Here is a 16,144-nt window from a genome sequence, read left to right as displayed (position 1 = left end):
ATGAAAGTTGTTGATATTTGTGATATCTTTCCAGTAACTTTGGTTTGACATGAAAATATGTTGTGGATAATTTATTATGTTTTTACAAAGATACGTAGTGAATTATTGTTGATGTTTAAATATGATGTTATATGATGATGTTTATGATTGATGAATATGATGTTTTAAGATGTTGTTTATTATCATTTGATATTGTTATATTATGATATGACATGAATTATTTATGTGATCCATATGTTGTCAAGATGCTAAGATGTTAAGACGTTAAGATGATAAGAGTTGTTAAGTCGTCGAGTCGTTATGAAGTCATCAAGTTGTTAAGATGTTATGTTGTCAAGATGTTAAGATGTTAAGATGTCATAGATGTTCATGAAGTTTCTAAGACGTAAGATGTTGAGTCCATGCATACTCATTTAAAGATGAGGGCTCATGCCCTGGAGCTTTTGCTTAACCACGACGATGGAGCCTTTGCTCAACCACGACGATGGAGCCTTTGCTCAACCACGACGATGAGGGCTTATGCCCTAGGAGTATATTTATGCTCAACCACGACGATGAGGGCTTATGCCCCAGAATGGTACCACATGCATTTGCATTTGTCAAGATGATTTGAGAAGTTGAAGTTGCATAGTCGAGTCGAAGTTGTTAAGATGTCAAGTTGTCGAGTTGTTAAGATGTTAAGATGTCAAGTTGTCGAGTTGTTAAGATGTTAAGATGTCAAGTTGATGAGCTATTAATGAAGTGTTTTATGAATGATTATGATGCTTAAGATGATGAATGATTATGATGTTTATGATGATTGATTATGAAGTTGCTTATGAAGATTGATTATGAAGTTGTTTATGATAAGATGCTATGTGATTTATGATATGATGCTATGTGATTTATGATAAGATGCTACATGTTTACTAATGATGATATGTGATGATGTTTGTGATATTTATGATGCTATATATGATGTTATGATTAAGGTGATATATGATGTTATGATTAAGATGATATATGATGTTTATGATTATTTATTATGATAATATAAGATGAAGTTTATGACTAATGTAGGAAGATTAATGATACTAGTTGATGAAGTTTAAGTTGTTAAATGTGATTGATGAATCATATGCTTAATATTGTTGTTTGGTGAAATCTCACCCCTTTGCTTGAAAATGTTGCTCTTCGTATGGGTAACTTGCAGGTAACCAAGATTAGTTGCGGTCGTGAGTGGACTCCTCACAAGTGTGTCTTAGGTGCTCTGATACGTAACGGGATGGGATTATGTCTTTACTTTCTGTTCCTTACGTATTACTTTATGAATCTTTCAAGAATTGTTGTTGAACGTTTTGAAGGATAAATTATTATTTATTCCATTTATGATTTTTAAGAAATGTGACATTCCGTTTTATGATGAAAAACTCTGATTTTATTTATGAAATTTTTACGTTGGGAAAACGGGGTGTTACAAAGAACATCTGGTCCAAAGACATATCTCCCTTTAAATCTCTACTAGTTTGGAGATGCATGCTTAACAAACTTGCAACTGATGAACATTTGTCTTCTAGAGGTTGCCAGCAACCTTCAATGTGCTCTCTTTGTCTAAAAAATGTCTAAACATCTTTTCATTTATTCTTTGAGTGTGTTTATGCTCAAAACATATAGAACTGGTTGGCTTATTCTATCAACTGCACCCTTCAATTTCAATCCAAAGAAGAAATTTGGTCTATATGTAACAAATCTTGGAGTCGTGAATGTAAAGCTATGATCACTGCTGCTTTATTTAATCTTTTCAATAACAAGCAAATACACTTAAGAAGCTCAATTTCCAAAATCATTTCCAGCACATCCGCATCAGGTAATAACACAAAGGTTGTTGCATCTTCTTGCATCTCTGAATTTTTGATATTGAAGAAATTTAATGTCAACTTGCATCCCCCCAAAACCCCCAAAAAAAGCTCTTAAGATTATAGAGGTCATTTGGCAACCTCTTATTTCTACTTCGATCAAGTGCAACTCTGATGGATCATCACTTTCCCATACCTCATCCTGTGGAGGAATATTCAGAAACAATGATACATAATTCCTCCTTTGTTTTACTGAAAATGTTGGGCCTGAAAATGCATTCTTTGCTGAGTTATTTTGAGCTTTGAGGGCTATTGAGATAACCTATCAAAATAATTGGAACAATCTCCGCTTGAACTAGATTCTGCATTGGTGGTACAAGCATTTATGAATCCCTCCATAGTTCCTTGGAAGCTAAGAAAGAGATGGAACAATTGTAATGCCAAAACCAGATCAATGAATTTCATTGCATGACATGTGTTTAGAGAAGGGAATCAATGTGCTGATACTTTAGCTAATATAAGTTTAACTTATAATCATTTAACTATCTGGTCTATTATCCCTGATTGTATTAGGGCTAATTATAAATATGTCTAATTTTATGTTTGTTAATCACTAAGCAGGTTTTGGTTTGACCCCTCCTTTTCTTTGTTCTTTTTGCTTTCTCTTGGTTTATTTAGGCAGCTTGGCTTCTTGCTAGGCTTGCATTCTTTTGCCTAAAAAAAAATAAAGGCTTAATAGCAGTTTTCGCCCCGTAACTTTCACGAAGTTGCGATTTTGGCCCCCTAAGAAAAAAACTGCCCCCTAAGTTTTGCAACTGTAGCAGTTTTGGCTCCCAAAGACAAAAAAAAAAAACACGTGGCACCTCACTTAGGGTGCCACGTCTGCGTAGACCGAGTCAAAATTGGCCTTGCCACATATGCAAAACTTAGGGGGCGGTTTTGTAGTTTTTTTTAGGGGGCCAAAATCGCAACTTTGAAAAAGTTAGGGGGTTAAAACTGCTATTAAGCCAAAAATAAATAAATAAAAAAGACTAAAAAAGTAGACCCTCTTTATTTTTTTCCCTTAGTTGAGAAGACACAAAACTCTCGAATTCTATTGGCCAAACAACATCATCATTAACATTTCATCATGCAATAAAAAAGAAGAAGCAACAAAGCGAAGAAACTGAAAAACCGTGAAAACAATCACTTCATACTGCAACTTCTCACGCGCCTCTCTGTAACTTCCGCCACCGCTTCCGGCACAAATCGCCACCGCTTCCGGCACAAATCGCCACCGCGTCACGGTGTCTACAATCTCCGGCCATCGGTAACCTTACAAATTTTCTCTAAATCTTAATTTTTTTTTTTGCTGTTTCGGTTTTTGGATCCATTTCGTTCATTATTCGAAACTACGGTATGATTTGAGATCCTAAAAACGGATCATTCATCTTCCTGTTAATTGTTCGGACCAATTTTACATTCGATTTTGAAGAAATTTGAAATTTTCGTCTTATTATTATTTATAGCTCGCATTTTTGCACGAATGAGTTTTCTCTTTTTTTCGCGGTTGTGCTTTCGGAGGCATGAATCCACGGTGAAGATATTGTTACGTGAATCTTTGGTGTGTGATCACTTGTTTGTGCCAATTTTACTTTTTGGTTGAAATTTGTTAATGTGAATGAGACGATAGAAAGAACTAAAAATGACAACATTATAGAGAGAGTTGAGATAACATGTATAGTAAAAAAGATGTTGGAGATAAGGTAGACTAGACTACATTTTTGGCATGTAGAGAGAAGAAATGTGGACTCTGTAGTAAGGAGGCTAGATCAAATGAACAATATTCAAATCACTAGAGCTAGACCTAGAAAAACTATTAAAAAATGATTTAGAGATTAATGAGTTGGATAGAAATAAGTTATATGATAAAACATTATGGCTTTGTTTGATCTATGTAGTCAATCCCACTGTGTGGGATAAGGCTTGGTTGTTGTTGTGGAAGTGATAAAAGTCGGTCTAACTAGTTATGCAACATTTGGACGGATTTTTTCATTAGCTTTCTAGTTTTCTTTGACCTATAGTTCTAGTTTTTATAATGTAGCTCTGATTTTTTGGTTTTAGCTTTGGGATATAAGGTATTCTAGTGTGGCTTGATGTAGTTTAATTTAATTCATGAAAATGCTGAAGTTCTTGGTACTTAACAGGGAGTAGGGACTGACATTATGAAAAATCTTATTCAATTTGTAGAAAGTAGAGTACTGCAGTGGTGGGGTTTAGTGTTGTCAATGGGGGAAGGTCAAAATTTTTCCATATAACACGCCATTGTGGCCTTTGTTGTTGCCATGGTGGGCATTCCTTCACAAATTGGATATGGTGGTTGTAAAAAAATCTGCCACGTCATGGCTGCCATTTAACAACACTGGTGTGATTATTCAGTTTGGGATCAATTTAGTACTTGAAACATATAAATTACAAATTGATATCACATTTTCTCCTTCTTTTACTGTTTGTATAGAGCTTTAAATGGCATGTTAGGTGCTCTTGTGTCGTGTTACTGCCACCTTGGAAGTTCACATCGATGTCTTCAAAGATCAACAACAACTGCTGGACCTCAACCATAAGATTTTGGTGCCAAATTAAGAAACCAGTTGTATTTCCTGTTTCAGTGCATTTGGTCCTATGTTTTGAAGCTGGAAATTGTATGTGTTCCAGGGCTGGTGTTATTGCCACTTTGGCATTCACGGGGAAGTTATTTTAGAGTGTTACATGTTATGTTAATTGCTGTTGTCTTGCGTTATTGCCACTTTGGCATTCACGGGTATACGTTTAAAGGTCAACACGACTAGACTAAATTCTGCTCTATTGCTGTTTTAGGCTAATTGTGGTTCAGAGCTTTCATTGTTCTACACATAAGATTTGCATAACGGGTCTAGTGGTAGAGAAGGAAATGAATTTTGCTATGGTGGGTTAGGTTTCTAGTCTGAGGAATCCCGGAGATAGGGAATTGTAGATTATGAGGTTGCTTGTGAGTGATGATGGGTTTGTTTAGGTTAGTGTGGTTCTGTTTCAAAATTTGTTCAACATGTGGTATATGATCTATTGCTGTTCTGTGTGATTTGCTCTCCCTATGGTATAGGTTAAATTCTGATTTATTTTGCGAGGGATTGATGTGGTGGTTGCAAAGGGTGGAGGTGATCCTGAATTGATGTGGGTGTTTATTTTATTTTTTTACGAAGATTTTGTTGGATGAGTTTGTTGTTTATGCAAATTATTTTGTAAGTAAACGATGGCTGTTTATAAATTTAGGAGTTATTATAGTTGCTACATGTTATTAACGACTACAAGATATCTTGATTTTTTGTGGACTACCCGATATTTATGTATTTTTGCTTTTGTGGTTGATTTGTTTTGGAATGGTTAAGTGATTTTGCTTGTGCTGCTAGAAGTATGGTTTTTCTATGGGTTTGGAGTAACGCTTGATCAGTCTCTTGTGGTAAATCTTTTTGGTTGTATTATTGCACCCTACTGTAGAAGCTTGAACAGACTGAATTCCTGGTTGCTTGTGTTCTTCAGACCTCTGTGTGTGTGTGTGTGTGTGTGTGTTGCTTCGCCGTATGCCTTCTTTTTGAGTTCAAAGTAGCTAAGGATGGCAACAAAAATGAAAGCATGTGTCTCTCTATGTCAGTATTGCCAATTGGAGAATGGATTTGATTATGGCTTCTATATATAGATATTTTTTAGGCTTAAATGCAATTTTAGTCCCCCAAGTTTTCTAATTGTGCAATTTTGGTCCCCCTAGTTTTTTTTGAGCAATTTTAGTCCCCTACATTTACCCCCTTTTTGATTTTAAAGTCCCCACACCCATATGTGGTTGGATTTGTTTGAAGTCTATGATTGTAAGATAGACCTTTCACATCTGATCACTTTTTCCCCTTTTCATCTCTTCCATTCCCATCTCAACAAGCACCATGACTCATATGCTTTCTCATTACCACCAAACACAAGCCTAAAAATTCGATTCTAAATACAGAAATTCAACCAAGATTATCCAATTCAATGCAATTAAGCCTTGCCCATAATTTCAAACAGGAATATTTTCCTCTCTCTACGTTTCCTCTTTCTGCATGTGGTATCCTCATTCACTACATTCAACTTTGTCTCTCTACGTCTCAACGTATTCCTCCTAATGAAGATGACATTGATTATTCTGAACCGTTTTCCATTGAAATAATGGTATTCAGATCAAATAGTATCAAATGCTTCGAATATGTGTTGTTGGATCATGATAACGTTGTTGTTGTTGATATGTTTATTGTTGATGAAATTGTTGTTTGGAGAGAATGTGAGGGAGTTCGAGTGTGGTGGTGAGGAAGAGAGGGTTTGTGGGAGTTTGGCAAATTATTGTTGAAGGAAGAGAGTGAGGGGGATGGAGTGTGTGATGACGATGGTTGTGGTGGGTGGTGGAAGGTTGTTGTGGTGGTGGGGATGGGAGTTGTTGATTTGTGGTTGATGATTACGGTGGGGCTGTTCATCCGAGTCAATTGTGCCGCTGAGGGGAGGGAGAATGGAAGAGAACAAATGCAAAGGGGAAATTGATCAGGTGTGAAAGGTTTATGTTGCTATCATAGACTTCAAACAAATCCAACCACATATGGGTGTGGGGACTTTAAAATCAAAAAGGGTGTAAATGTGGGGGACTAAAATTGCTAAAAAAATACTAAGGGGACCAAAATTGCATAATTTAGAAAACTTGGGGGACTAAAATTGCATTTAAGCCTATTTTTTTAATAGAGAGCTTGGAATTTCTAAATCAACATCCACATGGAAAATTGATGTAATTTTTTTCTAGAACCAATATTGTAGTTTACTTCAATTTTTATAATACTTTAGTTCTCTGAATCTAAATATTGGCTACAAGTTAATAATTTATAATTTTATATGCATGTCTTTTTCTCACTAAGCTTCCAAGCTAGTTTTTGTTTAAAATGTTTTCTAACATTGTTTCTTTGTATTTCTCCATGAAAATATTCATTTTTCCAATTGAAAACATCCTGATATGTTCGGTGGGATTTGAATTGATTTCTCATACCTCAGAGTTGGTTCTTCTAGCATTTTTTATCCCATTTACTCTGGTTATTATGTTCCAATGTGATCTTCTTGAGTCAAATTGTCTGATCAGAGTATTTTTCTCTCGTAAATATATTAATTGACTTTGTGTCTTTATTCATTTGTTTCAGTACTAAAAACAAGCACGTGAACATTTTAATTATTGGTGTAAAATGGTTTCCTTTGAGATGAATGATCGCAAGAGTAAGTGAAATCTGATTTATTTTTATTTTTGTTTATGCTGGAAAAAATAGTATCTTATGATTTGCTCTTCTATCTTATCTTATGTACTCATATGTAATAGTATATATTTTTTTGTTAGAGTACAGTTGCTCTTTAAATAAATTATTTGTAAATTCAATTCTGACATGGCATGTTATTTTTGAACACTCGCAGTTTCCATCTACTTGTCCTATCTGTAATTGTATTTACATTTCCATCTACTTGTCCTATCTGTAATTGTATTTACATGTAATTGTAGTTACAATTCTAATATACGTGTTTGCATTTGGAACATAAAACAGAGATTGGATTGGGATTAACAGGCTTTGGTATATTTTTCTCATTCCTTGGCGTTATATTCTTCTTCGACAAGGGTTTGCTAGCAATGGGAAATGTAAGTTGTGTTATGATAATTGTTAAGTTTCTTGCTTAAGTTTTGATATTTTGCTTGTATGATTTCACTTAAGAACTTCTACAACGTCCTTTGTTTCATCTCTCAAATCAGATCCTCTTTGTTTCTGGAGTATCCCTGACCATTGGACTGAAATCCACCATGCAATTCTTCATGAAACGTAGTAATTTCAAGGTAAATGAGTTATGCATTTTCCCACTCTTTCATTTTGTGTTCAATTTTCTCTGATCTTCTTTCGTGGTAAATTTTCCACGTCAACTTATCATTATGTGGTTGTGTAGGGGACAGTCTCATTTGGGATAGGATTCTTGATTCTTATATTGGGATGGCCTATTTTGGGAATGATTGTGGAATCTTATGGGTTCCTCGTACTCTTCAGGTTTTGTTGAAATTTAACAAAATTATTTTATCAAGTATTGTCATATCTAATTGCTAATGGTGGGATTATATTTTGCAGTGGCTTCTGGCCTACACTGTCAGTTTTCTTGCAGAGGATTCCTGTTCTTGGTTGGTTTGTTCAACAGCCATATATTCGATCTGTAAGCAATTCTGCTAAGTTGTCTTGTTACCTTTCATTCAAATATTTATATAGGCATTTTATTATTACTATTTGTGTATAGTATTTTACATTTATACCAGTATGCATGGTACCACATAATTAATGGATGTTCATGGCAGTAAGAATCTATTGCAGCTGTGACAGATTGTGGGGGATCTTATTTTTCTTTGATAAATAAATGTCTTAAAAGATAGTTAGTTCAGTTTGTCTGTCAAGTGATTATTGAATGGCAGGAGTAGTATCTGTAAATATGATGTAGAATATTTCAGCTTTTTGCTACATGTTGATTTCTCCATGCATTAATTTGCATGACATGCTGAAATTATCAAACTGAGCCTTTTCTGTCGACATGCAGCTGTTTGAACGCTATCGAGGTAGGCGGGTGCCTGTGTAACAGCTCTGGATCTGTGGGAACATTAGGTAATTGCTAGCAAACACAAGTTAGTCCATGTAAAGAAATTACTTGTTACAGAAACCTAACTACGAACTGTGTTCTCATTTTAATGGTAGAAAATTGTCATTATAGTCTCTTTTAATCAAAAGATGGGAAAATCAATTCTTGCCCCCTTCCCTTGTGTTCTCAATGGAAAAGGAAAGGTTTCGGTTTTCATTTTACAACTCCTTGCTAGGCCCTTTTCAACTCTCATCCTTTGTCGAACATTGAGTTGTCAATTCTGTAAGTTCTCCAACATTACTATTCTAATCACAGTGACAACTTTGAAAATGATTTGTAGGTCAATGGAATAATACAGTGGTATTTATTTACTACTCGCCAATGGAGTATAATATTTTAATCGATATAGCAAATGAAGTTAGTGCAGCAATATGGGACTTTTTTTTTTGGGGTAACAAAGGGGCCTAAGTCCAGAAGAAGAGAAAACTAAACATTAACAACTCTAGGGGTCGTTATCCCCGGAACATCAGCTAACATTGTGACACCCTATTTTTTTATGCATTATTTAGTGTGTTTTTGCGGTATTTTATTCTGAATTAACTGATAATTAAATTCTTTTCTAGAAAGTGAATTTAGGAAAAATAATGTTATATATTAGTACTATAATATCATAACAAGCTATGATAAAAATTTCAGCTTAAAATTCTACCGGATTTCGGACAGCGATTTGCTCGACTGTATAAATTTTATTACTGAAATAAATAAATAAATATATTTTTGAAACCAGAAAAATATATATGATAGGATTATATGATTAATTATATTATTTATGATTTTTTTAAAAACAGAATTGGATAAGAATATACAGTTTACTGATAAGAATTACTAGCATTAGCTTATCCATTGGCGTGGCAGATACATGAAGGTTACTTGAGTATATCTCTTACAGTGATTAAACTAAGGACGTGTTGCTTTGTTCACCATAATAGACTACACCTACTTGGTGGCATTTCACATGGGAAAGGTGAATCCTTTCCCACCATGGACAAGTTGATTTTTGTCCAATAGATCAATTAAGGAGCACCGCATTGTGATAGTCTCTCCACATTGGATTTTTTCCACACTATCTTCCACCATCACTTTTTCTCTCTCCCTTCCATGCCACACTATTTGCAGCGATAGAAATTCGAGATTACATTAGCACCACCGCTACCGCCGTGATTGTAACCGCTTCTGCAATGCAACCGTCGTTTACCTTGCCAAAACTCAGCGTCAGAACCAGAGATTTTTCCCAAAGGAACTTTGTTTTTTTAGTTCAATGAAACCAGAATTCAGCGAGGAAATGGAAACCCAGTGGTGGAGGTGGAGATTCCATTCATTCAGATCTAGAAAGCTAAAATAATAGATGCCTCTGATTTTGTTTTTAATTTGGTAAATTACAGTTACTATCTTTTGGGGTTTTTTGTTTGTTTCAATTTTATTTTAACACCAATGGAATTTTGGATATGCGACTGAAGCTTACTGGATTTTTATTCGATGATTTAATCTAAATAATGGTTCTAATTGAAACATCAATCATTTTTTTTATTCAAAGTAGAAACATTGATTATTTTTTTATTCAAAATAGAAATGATAAATTTTCCTTCGATTGTGTTTTGTGTTCCATCATCTCCAAAAAAAGAAAAAGGAAAATGATTGTGTTAGTTAACTTGTTCCAAGTAATCATGGTGAAACAAAGAGATAAAGTAATAGGTGATGGTGCTGGGTCAATTGCAGATTTTCAGTCTAGTGAGGTTGAAGATAAGTCGCATGAGTTCATGATATTAAGGTTGAAGATAAAGGGAGAGAAGATATGATGTAGATAGACCACAATAAAATCGGTGCACCTATTTAATCTAATGGTAGATATCACCTTTCCCATGGTGGGAAAGGATTCACCTTTCCCATGTGAAATGCCACCCACTTATTTACTTATAAATAGGCAATTGGTACTCCTTATTAAATCACAAAACCTGCACATACCTTATAGCAGAACAAAAAAAAACTAAGGTAAACTCTTAGTTCTCTCTACTCTTTTTAACTACTTTGTTTAATATTCCAAAAACAAACTAGTTCTTTTATTCCTTTGTTTTGTTTGTATTATTTTAGTCCAAAATGTTTCTTCCTGTAACTTAGCTAACCACTATAAAATAATTTGGCCTTTCAATAAACTCTTGTTGAAATTAATGTTATGCCTTAGAGAACCAAAACTATAAATCTCACTAGATCTTCACAAATTAACAAAAATAATGAGTTATGTTTAACTTAGCCATATTTTTAGTGATGGAGCTGATTAAAAGGGAATAGTCATTTTTTTTGATTAGTAACAAGAAATTATTTATTAAATTTAGGAGTTTAAACACTTGACTATATTAATTATGTAAATTTAATTAAGTTGTATCTATTGATATATATAAATAAATTAGTACGTATGAGAATTTATTTTTGTAAAGTTTTGATAACTCATAATTATTTTTGTAAGATTTGGTTAAAATTAATAGAAATCCATCATGTTAAAATTTCTAAAGTTATTCTAAGTAAGAAAAAAAATAACCATTACTTACACCACGTGAATAATCTAGTTAATTGTAGCTGTTGGAAAATTGTCTCTAGAATTTTTTCAATGTTAATGTTGTTACGTTCCAAATTTATGGTCAACTCTATAATTATTAAAATTACCTTAACTTTTAGCATTTAATAATTTTAGTGTTTATTTCAATGATAGTTAGTTAAGAGATAATTATTTTGATGAGTAATTAGGTGTTGAAGAAGGTGATTACTCAAGTTTTGAAAAGCTGAAAGGTAAGGGGATATACTTTAGAGAACGCCCAAGATATATATGTATATTATCACATGAGATTAAGAAAATTTGTGTATTTAATTGTAGTATTAATATATTTTAAATATATATTATTAATGAGCAAATTTGATTATCTATATTATTTATTGAAATGGACAGTAAGTAGAAAGAAGAAATTCTAGAAAACATTCTAAATATTATGCATACATATATATATGATAAGTAATCAGTTAAACGTGGTATTGTAAGTATATATAATATATTTTTCTTAATTTATTTATCTTATAACTAACTCACAGTTATTATTATTAATTTTATTTGAAGAAATTTCTCTTAAGGTACATTTATGACTTTTGACAATTAAATTGTTAAGTTGATTGTTGATGAAAACAGTTGTGTTGAAGATTTACAAAAATAATAATTTTTGTAAAGAGTAATACAGGTTGTTTCTTATAATACGATAACGTATATAAGACTGAGGATAGGTTCGGTTGGGTCGACTACAGACCTTCTGGGGATCACAGGCGTTTTGAACTCCTACCAATAGTTAGTGATGGCTTCTCTAACTGGAGGAAATCATAATACCCGACGCAGTGATACCTGACTGTGCAGGACTATCTATAATAAGGTGCAGCGATCGGGCCAGAATGGTTGGAGTAGAGATTGTATATCTACTCATTGCAAACAATCATGTTATGGCAGTTGAGACGGCCTTACACTCATAATAGAGGTCTCCATGGAGTAGGTTTAACCAAGATGCTACTAACAAGTCAAAACTATAAACTTTGTATTGATTATGATAAAGTGTTAAGTGATCTTTGTTTTGACTAACTTTGATGTGTGTGGTTGCCATAAATTTTTTGTGTTCTCAATTGATTTATATTTTCTTGTGATTATTTAATTTCTATGTGGTTATTTAAATTTTTGTAGGATTTAATAGTGAAGGAAATTACATGTATAATTTTGTTATATATTTCTTTATTTGAAAAACATTATATGTAACTATAAAATATTATATATCATCATGTAATATTATTAGCATTTAGTTAACCTTGTGTGCGAGTATTTCACCCTTACAATTTGCAGATAATGTCGGGGAAGTCATTGAGTCACTCGGGGAACCGAAGGATTGAGTGTCTGGAGGAAATAGGAGATGCAGTTTGGGAATTGGATATGGTGTCCCAAACACTGATATGCACAGGAATAAGTAGGACAACCATAGGAATCGAAAAACTAGTTATCTCTCATTATGTTTAATTAGTTTGACTTAAATATGACGTACTTTAACTTGCAGGTGTTTGTAAAATATCTAACTAACCCTGACAAGCCTGAGTATGTAAGCCTAAGGGCAAGATAATTAACGTCGTGTAGAATATATTGATGCATATTTTATATCCTTGTGTTTTATTTATTTTTATGTTTTACGATCAAGAGCTAAGACTTTTATTTAAAAAAAAAAATGCAAGAAAGATATTTATTTAAATTAAATTTTTAGTAACCAAATTAATTTACTAGTAAAAGAAAGTTTTATGAACTTAATTCGCGTTAGACACTTAAGTATTAAGACGTAACACCATTTTCTAACGTTATGGAAAATGGGGCGTTACAAACATCAACAAATTAAACCTAACGGGGCACATCTCATACATCCTATAGGACTTTATTTTTTAAATCGTCTATAATGAACTTTGGTTGTGAGTTGGAATTGGCTGTGACATTAAATTCTTTAAAATATATATCACCCTACTTTGTCTATTGTAGTCTGTATGTGTTAAAATCAGAAACTAAGGATCTTTGTGCTATTAAATATCGATTGAAATAAATCACAACCAAAATATGAACTAATGGGGGATAGTGATCACAAATGAGAATACAGAGAGGAAATGGAATCTAGATAAGGGAGAAATACATATCACACTTTTTCACACAATCATTACTCAATCATCTGGTTATATAGCCTTTGAGCCTAGTAGTACAAAGAGAATATAATCTAGATAAGGGAGAAATACATCACACTTTTTCACACTCAATCATTTGGTTATATAGCCTTTGAGCCTAGTGCTAACAATTTTAATCCTCCGTCCTTTTCCGGATTGCACTTGTGTACCATAGAGGCATTAATGTTATATATCATTGACCAATTAGGGTGTACCACATGACACACCTTTTTTTAGAAAAAAAGACTAAAAGAACCAACACGCGAAAAAGGAAGAAAACTCAAAGCTCCACAGTCCACACCCTTTTCTTCTTCTTCCTTCCTTCTACATCAAGAAAAAAAGGTGTGCATATATGGCACACCTTAATTGGTCAATGGTATATAATATTGACGCTTCTATGGTACACAAGTGTGATCCGTCCTTTTCCTCCCATGACTCAACTGAATTGATTCCCTTACATCACTCCCCCATGAAGATTATCGTCGTAGTCTTTTGGCGGCTTTCCTATTAACCTAGTCCTCAAGGTTATAGTTGGGGTGGTCCTTGAACTCACAGGTGTTCTCCCATGTGGCATGTTGCTAATCCATATGACACCACTTGACTAGAATCTAGTGTGTATTGTTGTCCCCTTGAACCAATATGTATGTTGCCAATATCATGCCAGGTTATAAAACATGACCATATTCAGTAGATGTGATAGGCATATAAGGAGTATTGACAGAATCAAAAAATGGTTTCAGTTGTGTGATGTGAAATACTGGATGAATGTTTGCTCTCGGAGGTTGTTGGATCCCGTAAGCTACATCCCCATACAACTTAAAATAGGCAAGGGATCAAAGTAGCGCAACCTAATCTTTTGATGCTTGCAAAGAGCAATAGAAGATTATCAGCACGACTGTAACTTAACTAGAACCAAATCACCAACTGACCTTCAGCTTGAAGGGGTGATGTCCCTTGTTCGCATAGTTCTTCATGTGTTGTTAGACCCTGAGTATATTGGTTTGAAGTTGATGAAGCAATTCTTCTCGTTGGCTCAATTACATTTGCACATCCGTAGGGTATTGAGAACTACCCTTGGTGCAAATGAATTGAGGTGGATCACGATCGTATAATGCCTTAACCGAAGTCATGGTTGCACTGATGTGATGGAACATGTTGTACACAAATTTGGTTCTGGAGTTTGGAGTGCATTTCATAAAATAATTACCCACTACTATATATTTTATTTATTAGTATTAATTAAAGGAGAATTCTAGAGATTTTTTTTTTAAGAGTTTTAAGTTCTAGAGAATTCTTATTTGATTTTTTTAAAAATGATTTTAACTAATTGATGAATTAATAAGAAAACAAATGAACCGAGAGATAGATACGGTTAATAATGAAGCAATAAAAATTCAAATATGACGATAACTTTTTTTTTTTTTTAAAGAAAATAGGAAGATAACTTGAAATATTTATCTAAAATGAGCTATTTAATTTCAAATACAATTAAAAGGATACTTTGGTCATTACATATTTAAAATCAAGTTTGATTCAAATCATCAAAACAACATCAACTCACAAGAATTTAATGTATCAAAACATAAATCAATTTACATCAAACTCACTTTTAACCAAAATCAATTCTCAAACTCAATTCTATCAAAATCAATTTTCGTTGCCGCCATACCAAACACACTAAATGTATTTGACTCTATTGATAACTTTTGTATATTTTTTCTAGAATGATAAATGTAATCATGCAATTTTATTACTAGAAAGTAGTTCTGGTCAACAAGTATAAAAAAGGTTAAAAATTCATTTGGTTATCTTGTAAAAAATATGAATTCTGGTCAAAAAATGAATTCTGGTCAAACTAGAACAAAAGGGTTTTAATGAATTGTCATAAAGGAAAAATTAAAATTTATTAACATTAAGACAATTTTTTGAGTCTATATAAATGAAACAATGTTAGTATTGCAACACAAAAACAAAACATAAGGTAAAATCTAAAAAATGACTTCTCAAAGCAATCAGTATTCTTATATTTTGGGTATTTTATGCATTACTTTGATTTTGATTTCAGGTAAGAAAGAAGTAGTTCTATCTTTTTCAATATATATTTTTATAAACAATTTACTAGTTTACATTGAAAATTGTAACTATTTGTTATATTACTACCCATAGTTTTAACATTCAACAGAAAAAATAGTTTGAGTTTTTAGATAAAAATGATTCCACAACTAGTTTATGAAGTCCTAAATGATATTAATGTGCATAAAACTTTTAATTTTTTTTGTTTGTTCAGGATTTGTCACAAGTTTGAGAATTCCAACATTAGATTCAAGCTGTGTTCTCCAGAGTAAAGAAAACCGGCGAGTTTGCTGTATAGAGGATTGTAGTCCAAACTGTGATGCTGATTGCAAATCGAGGGGATATCCAAAAGGTGGATCATGTGATCCACGAACTGGAAATGAGTTGTGTTGTTGTTTTATGGAGTGAGTCATGTTATGTTATAGTACTACAACCGTTAAAAATAAAAGAATAATTTGTTCATTAAGAATTTATATTAGACTAGTACCCTAATTTTTCGATGATTAAAAAATTAAAAATTCTATCATCGATTTAACACTGATATGGATCTAGAAATATTACTTTTTATTACCGCTTTATTTTTGTTATTTACAAGTTCCAATACAAACTTACCGTATTAAATTTCTTAACATGTGCAAATTTACACATGATAGAAAAACCTTTCGTATATAAGCATCTTCTTACTAGGAAAAGTACACAATTGTTTAACATAAAGAAAAACAAGCAAAAGTTTATCTATCAGATGAAATTGACGACATAGATCAAATGATATTACGTGGAATGCC

At 33.0% G+C, this 16,144-nt stretch overlaps 1 protein-coding gene across 5 annotated transcripts; it reads left to right on the top strand.

Annotated features, from left to right (window-relative positions):
• The first annotated feature begins 2,877 nt into the window (after positions 1-2,877).
• LOC146937558 (vesicle transport protein GOT1-like) lies at positions 2,878-15,898 on the top strand. 5 transcript variants are annotated; one of them, XR_015030977.1, is made up of 10 exons: positions 2,935-6,417; positions 7,055-7,127; positions 7,448-7,539; positions 7,651-7,731; positions 7,839-7,936; positions 8,015-8,096; positions 8,472-8,536; positions 8,851-10,559; positions 11,310-11,351; positions 12,436-12,743. XR_015030977.1 is itself a non-coding variant. In XM_085751819.1 (8 exons), exons 2-7 carry the CDS (start codon positions 7,097-7,099, stop codon positions 8,508-8,510), a joined length of 423 nt encoding a protein of 140 aa, XP_085607945.1. In that variant the 5' UTR covers positions 2,878-3,144; positions 7,055-7,096; the 3' UTR covers positions 8,511-8,536; positions 15,574-15,898. The 5 variants fall into 5 exon arrangements, 1 of the variants encoding a protein (XP_085607945.1); XR_015030975.1 differs by having other exon boundaries at positions 2,937-3,144; XR_015030978.1 differs by lacking the exon at positions 12,436-12,743 and adding an exon at positions 11,792-12,245 and having other exon boundaries at positions 2,937-3,144.
• The last annotated feature ends 246 nt before the right edge of the window (positions 15,899-16,144 follow it).

This window comes from Medicago sativa, chromosome 3 (genome assembly GCF_051527215.1).
Source record: "Medicago sativa cultivar Bolivia chromosome 3, Bolivia_mono, whole genome shotgun sequence".
Classification (NCBI taxonomy): Eukaryota; Viridiplantae; Streptophyta; class Magnoliopsida; order Fabales; family Fabaceae; genus Medicago; species Medicago sativa.
Note: the sequence above shows the minus strand (reverse complement) of the source record. Positions and strands in the feature narration are given on the sequence as shown.